The sequence below is a fragment of the Ptychodera flava genome, chromosome 3 (genome assembly GCF_041260155.1).
Source record: "Ptychodera flava strain L36383 chromosome 3, AS_Pfla_20210202, whole genome shotgun sequence".
NCBI classification, from domain to species: domain Eukaryota; kingdom Metazoa; phylum Hemichordata; class Enteropneusta; family Ptychoderidae; genus Ptychodera; species Ptychodera flava.
Window position 1 is genome coordinate 23,778,814 of NC_091930.1, and position 9,245 is coordinate 23,788,058.

The following is a 9,245-nucleotide window of genomic DNA, read 5'->3' on the forward strand; positions in this document are numbered from 1 at the left end:
TAAAAACAAACGGGTCGGTGTTCGATAATTGTATCTTAGCCCAGTAATGTAACCTTGTACGTTTCAACTTTTAAATTATAATTATATGAATATCTAATAAGTAAAATATGAACGTAAGACGGCAACACCAAAGACAAGGTGGTAATGACGCTATTTCTAGTAGTTATAATAGTAGTAGTGGTGGTTTGTCGAGTAATATTTGTCTCCTTTGCATGTAGAAAAACAATGAAGCATTAATATAAGTCAAAAAAGTTTAAAGATCAAATTCATCAATACTGCAAGGAAGCAAAATACAATGTGAGCCAGGCAATATAACGATGTATTCACTTAATGAATTCATTTCATACGAAAAAACACGTATTCTAAAATAAAACAAACAACAGCATGAAATAATAAAATTTGGTAAATGAATACCTGACGGAAAGAAAAAAAAAGTTCACTAAATACATAAGTATGCACCAGCGAAAACAGAGGAGCGGTAAGAATGTATGACTTTTGCAGTTAACAGTTTAGGCACTATTGACCATCACATCATTTATTGCAGACTTTAATGTGAATTCACTGTTCAGATCGGCTACAGGCTTGTAATATTTAAAAGAAGTTGGACTCGTTATGATTTGAAATTTTATGTTTTGCCCGACGGATCGACAATTTTGCAATTCTGCCCTACACACTGTCTAAATGCATCGGACAAATATTGCGACGTTCTCTTTCACAGCTATAAAGGATCGTTTGCGCCATGATCACTCAACATTAAAAAGAGGGAAATTAAGCACTCTTTACGTTGGCAAGTTTGAACTGTATTTCAGACAATTCTTAACATTACGTTCAATGCATTGAGCTGGGAACCAGGGGTGATACGTCATTTAAATACTTCACTAGGGATATAAATTGTGATCGTTGATGATTAGCCGTTCGTTGATATCAAATATTTAGCAACATGACTGTAAATAATGAAATGGCTATGCATTTCTATTGTAGCTGAGAGATTTTGCCCTCTTTTGGAAATTATCCGATGTTCATGAATTTATATTTGAGATTTTCGATAAGCTATTTATCGATTTCTGCAGATCAGTAATACGCACTATGCTATGGGTATCGTTTAAAGACACGACACGTCGGGCTTGTAACTTAACATGACAACACATATAAGTACCAATATGAAAAAAAAGGGTAAACAACGTTATCACAAACATTCCACTTACCAAAATATATCATACGCAAAATATATCAAACTCAATTTTTGATGTCATAAACTTCTCAAAAAATTCTATTCTGTAAACTATTCATAGGTTACAAATTCCCTTACCATGGATTAAGATTGTGAAAGTAAACATCTCTGGATAGCTGACATAAGGAAATTTGCGACTATGAAAACCGTTGCAATTGTGACCTGAATCAGCGACGAACCAGAAAGTGTTCTCCAATGTTTCACAGGATCCGGAAGAAAGAAAAAGATAAAATTTTAAAGCAAATATATCGAATCGTGATAAACGTACCTCTGATGATTGAAACATTCAGTGGTCAATTATAAAACTGACTCAGTTGAGATAATTATTAAAACTACTTCATTATCAGTATATCATGAATCGCTCATTCAAACCGATTATGAAAATGTTTTCAATCAATTACCGCATCCATAGTAATTGTTACAACTTTAACCAATCCATATTTCGTCCATAGGAATCAGTAAAGAAGTTTTAAACATTTAAAGCACTCTGACATAAGATTTTAAGATGATTTTTTTTACCAAAACGATTCGAGCCAAATGTTATCATTTGCTTCTTTCAAAATTAGCAGATATATAAAACCGAATTACAACATTACATATGTCGTTATAACTTAAATAAATATGGTATATCGTACAGACGAAATCTTACTATCAATTTTCAAAGCACTTTGACATGTCCAAGTATTATTAGTAACTTACTTAATCTGGAACAATATCACTTTATCTATAATAAAAGATGGTACATTAAAAAAATGGGACTAGCACAGCTTTCTGTTCTGTACGTTTTTATTGACTGTTTAACATCATATAAAACCTAGTTATAATCACAGAAACATTAGGTAGGTTTGAAATTGTGGAAGAAGTAATCAGTGTCTGCACTTGTCATGAATCACCCCATGGTATAGGGCGAAGAGAGGAATCGTTACGAATGAGAGGAATAACATACAGCCTGATAATATAAGAAAGTAAAGAAAACACTTTAAAATGATAATGTCACAGAAAAGCAAGGGAACGTTAAATCAAAGAGCAGTTCACTTATTCTGAAAGAGTGCCCTCTGCTGACGGGTATTTGTAATTTCGGATATGTTATTTTTTATTTATTAGTTAGGGAGGCTTCCAATTATAAGTCAAACGGAAAAAAGATAGTCCGCAGGTTTCCCGAAACATGACAGCAGCTAGAGAACTCGTTATATATGTTACAATATTTATCATACTCGGTAAGTGCGCATTTTGTAAACTACGGCAAGGGCAATTCAACTCAGAGTGTTCCAATATAAAAAGTCCACATTCAAAATCTCTTTTGTCATTTATCGGATTTGTATACATTTTATTAAAATTTTGCCATTAGAAATTGTAAAGGTTGAAGGAGTGGAACCGTTATTTATGGAACGGAACTTTATAGTCTCGAGCTCATTTACAGGTAATTGCAATTATCATCAGAATAAAAGAACCAATGTTATCGATAACCATGATAGCTTGTGTATGTTGTCTTCAATGGGATTACAATGGAAGTAGTGGCTGTTCAACGTACGTCAGTCAACATGACCAGGGAGAGCAGAGAGTCAAATTTCGTACTCAAATTTCAGTATACATACATATACTGTAATCCAAACAGAACTGTTAGTACCAGAGGATTACGATTCAGTTGTTAATCGTGTAAATAAACAAGCAACTCTTAGAGACTTATACTTTAAGGCTACCCTCATTTTTCTTTCAAAGCTGAACAGACATTCCTTGAAATCACTGTTTTGCAATGGCGCTAAAACGTACGCAAATGTAGTGCCTATTATGTAATTGGTATTGAAGAATTTGTTTATTGAGTTGAAAGGACTTAACTCAGCGCATTTAATCTTTGAAGATAGCTTTCGACGTTAGTAAGCAATTCCACTGCCTTGTAAAAAGTGCCTAATGTACTTTACTCGTGTTACGTTCTCTAGAATTCACCACAGTGACAGCGTTCATCGTCAAACCAGTGGATACTTTTGTTCGGCTAGGAGACTCCGCGCAATTCAACTGTACCTATAATGGCGCCCCTGCTCTGAAAGCATGGTACAAAGGAACGACACTGATAGCGTTAGGTGAAACTCTACAGAATTCTACCGGACACTATGAAATCGTCAGCGAGGGAAACGTGTATAATCTTCGTCTGCACAACGCGACTTCAAATGAAGAAGGGGAATACGATTGTACGGATGTTGCAGAACGAACAAGAGGGGCGAAGGCTTCTATTTATGTCATTAGTAAGTTTATAATGTTATTATTGTTTGAACCCTTCACCGTCTTTTTGACTTTACAGAAGGCATTTGTAAAGCCGATATTACTAAAGAGAATATTTCGATAGCAAATAAAACGTGTAGTCCTTGAATATACGATCAAATTTGAGGGCAAAAATTAGACTGTACGTGTGTTGTAAATTGTAAAGCCTTAATGAGAGAGAGAGAGAGAGAGAGAGAGAGAGAGAGAGAGAGAGAGAGAGAGGAGAGAGAGAGAGAGAGAGAGAGAGGAGAGAGAGAGAGAGAGAGAGAGAGAGAGAGAGAGAGAGAGAGACAGACAGACAGACAGACAGACAGACAGACAGACAGAGACGGACAGACAGACAGACAGACAGACAGACAGGCGGACAGACAGACGGACAGACAGAGAAATAGAGAGAGATCGATGGTCAGAAAATTAGTAGTATGGCAAAACAAATACACTGCACTTAAATGCAGATTATTTAGATAAATGTTGTTGTGGTAAAATAGAGACGTACTGTCCACTGCTATCTTGCGTGTTTCCTAGGGTTTGTAAGCATTCCAAGTGAAAAATCTGCCTTATTATTTTGTCTAAAGCAGTAAAAAGTATGCGATAAAGATCAACATGAAGGGCAAAAACGTTATAATTGTTTAATTTCAGATAGCGTCCCATATTGTTCTAAGAGTAACTCCGGAACAGCGATAGAAGGTGAAAATGAGGTGTTCACATGCGTCATCGCTATAAATAAAGACGCTCCCGGAGACTTGGTTTGGTTGAAAAACGGAGATGAAGTATCACGAAGGGAAGGACATAACAACACATGGAGACTCAATTGAGCAGATCAGACAACAACGCTATATTTGACTGTCAGCTACAACACGAAACGCTACCCCCACGGAGATGGTCAGAAATATCATGTGCAGCAAAAATGCAGATTAATGTTCAATGTACAGTAGTTTTATTTTTATATGTATCAGAGGAATTTGTGGTCATATACCTTTACACAGAACACAATATAACTCTTTCGAACATAGGTATTCTTATTAAATCGCTCGAAAAAATAAGGCCAAGTATATTTAATTTATTAAGGCGTTCAGGTCTGCCTTCATAATTCGCTAAAAGACCCGTACTGGTGACTAAAAGAACTGCGTTAACATAATGCCAAAATGTATCAAATGTCTTTGCCAATTATCCCTATCACGGCGTATACCAGAGCTGCCAACCTAGGCTAAAATGTTGCGGAAAGGCCTACCGCAGATTAAGTAATTGATTAGACTGATTTCATAAAGGAGCAAAGTTGAGTCTTAAGAGGAAATTGACACTTGGTCGAGTATTTCTGCAGATATTTCGAATATAAATCTTAGAGAATGGTTACCTACTTATTTATAGAAAGTTAAAAGTATATATTTTAACTTATCTCAACTTATTTTAATCCAGATTCACCGGATGTTGTAGTTAAGCACAGCCAGAACCCAATGAGGGAAGGATCTCGATTTAGCGCCATTTGTGATGTTATCGATGCTAATCCTGATAAGATAAATGACGAGTATTGGATCGACCCTGTAGGAGACAAGGTTTCTGACAACAGATCACTCTCACTGGTGAATGTAAGCAGACAGGATAGTGGAGAATACACCTGCGTCATGACCAATGTCTTTTACACTGGAGTCAAGGGTAATGGAACAGCTACAATAGTGGTCGATATACAATGTAAGATTTTGTGTCCCTTTCATATACAACGGCCATTACGTAACAAACATTGTAGCTGTTATTTAGGAGATAATATAATATTATAGTTTTACACTCATATGTGTGTAATATGAAATTGATTATGACAACAAGAGACTGACAAAATAGAGAACCTCACTAAACGGCCGTAGCAACGTTTTTATGCCAGCTCACCTACTTTTAACACTACAAATGATTTACAAATCTTAACTTTCGCACAGGTAATTAAGTACTGTAGCAATAAAATCATCGGCCTCCTTAAGTAATTGTCTGCCTGCCTGCCTGCCTACCTAGCTGCTAGCTACCTTCCTTCCTTCCTTCCCTCCTCCTTCCTTCCTCCCTTCCTTCATGGGGGGCCTGAAGTAGATTGCCGGGGATAATTGGTGTTAGTCGCAATTTTTCGAGCCCTATTCAGATGAAGGACATGTATTTTAAAACTTTATTTGGGCGCGGGTCACAAAGTTTTCATCAGGGAATATATCGAAATTGAAAGGCCACATATGTTAAGGGCTGAAATTGTCATATTATGACTACCTAAGTGTGGCACTGAGGTCAATTCTCTGATATTTGATTTATAATTTATTGCTGTAAAACGGCAGTAAAGCTGGGTTCACAGAAAACGGTTAGAGGGCTGGAGGAATTCAGGGCATTTCTTTTTTTTTCGGTAGCAGAGGGGGGACTTGAAAATTTTGCTCTAACTGTAAGGGGACTTGAAATTTTTTTGGCCTCCTTTTATGTTTTACATTTTCCAATTCCAAGCTTTTGTAGGTAATTCGATGAAAAGTAAATACCATTTTTATGCAATCCAATTGTTGTAATGTAAGTAATAATTTTAAAAATCTATAAACATTTTGCCATATTTAATTACTTTTATGTCAAAAAATCTAAACGTGTGATTTGCTGTAAAACAACAAACTTGGGCCTAGTAACAGGGCAGAAGCTGCAACTGTTGATGATTTTTTGCAAACTTTATAAGCAATATATCAACTACAGTTTCTTGCTGTCTCCCTACAGCATGCTAAAACACACTATTCAGTTTCCGACAAAGCCTGTAAATATAAATATGTATTAGGTTATAATTTTATTAGAGTCCAGACTGACAGTCAGTTGTCAATGATACAAGTGCATGGTACACACACAGGCTGTGATAGCAAGCTGGATACTGGACAGTTCAACATGTTGTAGAGTGTACAACAAGAACACAGTTGTATAAAAACTGGAAAAAAAATATTGCAAAAATCATCAAAGTTAATACCTACGGGCAGTGTCACTATAAGATACAGCCCTGCTACTGCAGTGTCACTGTCACTCCGTACCTGAGCAGTGAAAGAGATATCTCTGATCATGATGTACATGGTAGTTGAAGAAAGAGATTGGGTCAAATGACACTCATGAGAGTGAAACATACTTGTACACAAGATCAGGCCAGAGAGCAACACATGGAAGACAAAGCATGGAATTTTTGAATTCTGGCATATGAGAATAATCAAATATTAAAGAAAAAAGACTGGGTCAACATGCTTGATTTATTAAATTTTCACATTCTTGTCATAAAGTAATACAAAAGTAAAACTTTGAATAGTAAAGACCAATAATGAAAAAATATGTGACTAAATTTGCCATCATGAAACCAAAAATGTCAGAGATTCAAACATTTATTTGAGAGGATACTTTAAACTTCCAGTATTGTCAACTTTGAGTAGCCTCTGACTCATATATGTCTTGTACCTTTGAAACAAATTTTGGTAGGTCACTGCATGCTGCTCAGTTTTTTTACAATATGGAAATTAGCCAGAATTCACAATTTGCCTACTCTCTCATGATCGTCATTTTGTGTGCTCTTCGGCAAAAGCAATTGACCTGGCCAGAGTTGGATTAACTCAAGATGGCTTAGACTGATAAATCCAAAAAGTTTACCGATGCGTTTAAAAATGAATCAATTTAAGAACTTGCCTAAAGAATATTACTTTACAAACTACTAAGAACAGATAGTGGTTGAACACCTGCAAATTGAATGGTGCAATACGTGTTTATTTTGTCTGCGGGTACATCCTCTACAAATGTGCAGGCTTTTGATAGATTTTTTTTGGGGGGAGGGGACTTGAAAGATTTTGATCATATAGAAGGGGGCATTTGAAAATCGTTTAGGGTATAGATGGGGGATCTGTAAAAAATATTTAATCGCGATTCCTCCAGCCCCCCCCCCCCGATCGTTATTTGAGAACGCAGCCTAAATAACATTGATTTTATTTCAAACTCTTCTGTCATGATTCCAAAGATGTGGTGCTTTAATTTGATATCAGAGTGTCATAGTGATGTTGGTAAATATTGGGTCACAGAGTGATACATTTCCCAAACAAACTCATATCTAAAAGAGAGCCTTAATCATTGAATGTGATTTGAATTGCCTATAAGACTGTCAACTACAAACAAATCAAATTTTAGAATGACAGGCATTTAAGACAAGAAATTTGACCTTTTTAACCTAACAAATTCTCTAACGGTTAATAAGCTCAGAATCCCTGTAAAGTATACATTTTCTGAAAGCCTAGATATACGGGAACATTTTGGTAACCACAGTGTCTCCATTGTTTACATAACTATCACGTGACAGGTAATTTGCATAACCTTTCAAAAAACGGTTTTCCCTATGTTTTGTCTCAATACTTCAAAATATCTGACTCAAACTTGCTGGAATGCAAGCTGTCACAACGCTCTTCCAAAGTGTGTCTCAGATGTTTTATATCTTGCTTAGTTTTTTTTGGAGCACAATTTTAAAGAAATTAACTAGGGTTAAATTCACTGCTCTGGAAGTTTTTCTGGCATAAAAACTGCTGTAGAAGGTTTAAAAAAATTCTGAGTAAAGACCATTTAGAAAGCTTGCACTCGCACAAATTTCAGCCACATATCTCAAAGCATTGAAACAAAACATAAGGAAAACCGATTTTTGAAAGGTTATGCAAATTACCTGTCACGTGATAGTTATGTAAACAACGGTGACACTATGGTAACCAAACTGTTCCCCTATATCTAGGCTTTCCGAAAATATACAATTTACGGGGGTTCTGAGCTTCTTAAACACTAGAGAATTGTTGGTTTAAAATGGTCAATTTCTTGTCTTGGAACCTTAAAACCTTTATTCCCCCCTCCCCAACTCATGTTTGTTAAAAAACTGCGTTGCATCTCTCTGTAAACGGAATTCGTACATAACTCATGCATAATAAATTTCATCCTTGCATGGATTTTTGCCCTTCTCTCCTTAGATTTACCATATGTCAATATGACTGTATCGCCTAGTTTCTACACCACGGAAGGGGAGGAGGTAACTGTACATTGCGAGTCATTGAACGGCAAGCCTGATTCCCATAAACTCGAATTGTCACATAAAGAAAATGTCATCGATGAGAGTATTACGCAAACTCTACACTACACCGTAGCCAGCATCGAACGATCACAAGGTGGAATCTATCAGTGCAATGCTTACACTCTTTTCGACGATGGTAAAGAAGAATACTCGTCTATGAAACAAGAAGTTATAGTCTATTGTGAGTAAATCAAAAGTATATGTCATTCTTATTTTTCAAAATACCTTAATATTCAAGGTCGTACAAGCTTCATGTTGATTTCTGCATCTTTTCTCTTTGAAACGTTCTGCTATTTAACATGATCCTAAGTCAAAAGGAGTATTGAGTGTTTCCTTTTCTGGCATTTTATTGGTTATAGGAGTATTTGAGAGCACCAGTAAATTGCATGCATATGGATGATACGCACACAGTATGTTAAAGTGTTTTTCCCGATTGATAATGGCCGTGATTCTGCTAACTTGATAATACACGTAACCCTAAAAGTCGGCTAGTACAAAAGTACAACAGCGAAGTCTAAAACAGACGTTTACGACTTGCACAGAAATTAATTTGTATTTGTATGTCCCTAAGGATTTTAAGGTATTTTTTTGTTTCCAGTCTCACCTAAAATTATCTCGGAGGAAACTAGATTCGAGCAAGCATAGGCGACACTGTGCCTGTGCGATGCAAGGTACAGGGATTTCCAA

At 36.1% G+C, this 9,245-nt stretch overlaps 1 protein-coding gene across 1 annotated transcript in view; it reads left to right on the forward strand.

Annotated features, from left to right (window-relative positions):
* Positions 1-8,747, forward strand: part of LOC139128537 (cell adhesion molecule CEACAM5-like) — a 48,078-nt gene extending 39,331 nt beyond the window's left edge. The window contains exons 10-12 of the mRNA XM_070694305.1: positions 3,169-3,471; positions 4,904-5,176; positions 8,458-8,747. Coding sequence (XP_070550406.1) covers positions 3,169-3,471; positions 4,904-5,176; positions 8,458-8,747 — 866 coding nt within the window. The remainder of the gene's footprint in view (positions 1-3,168; positions 3,472-4,903; positions 5,177-8,457) is intronic.
* Positions 8,748-9,245: the final 498 nt, after the last annotated feature.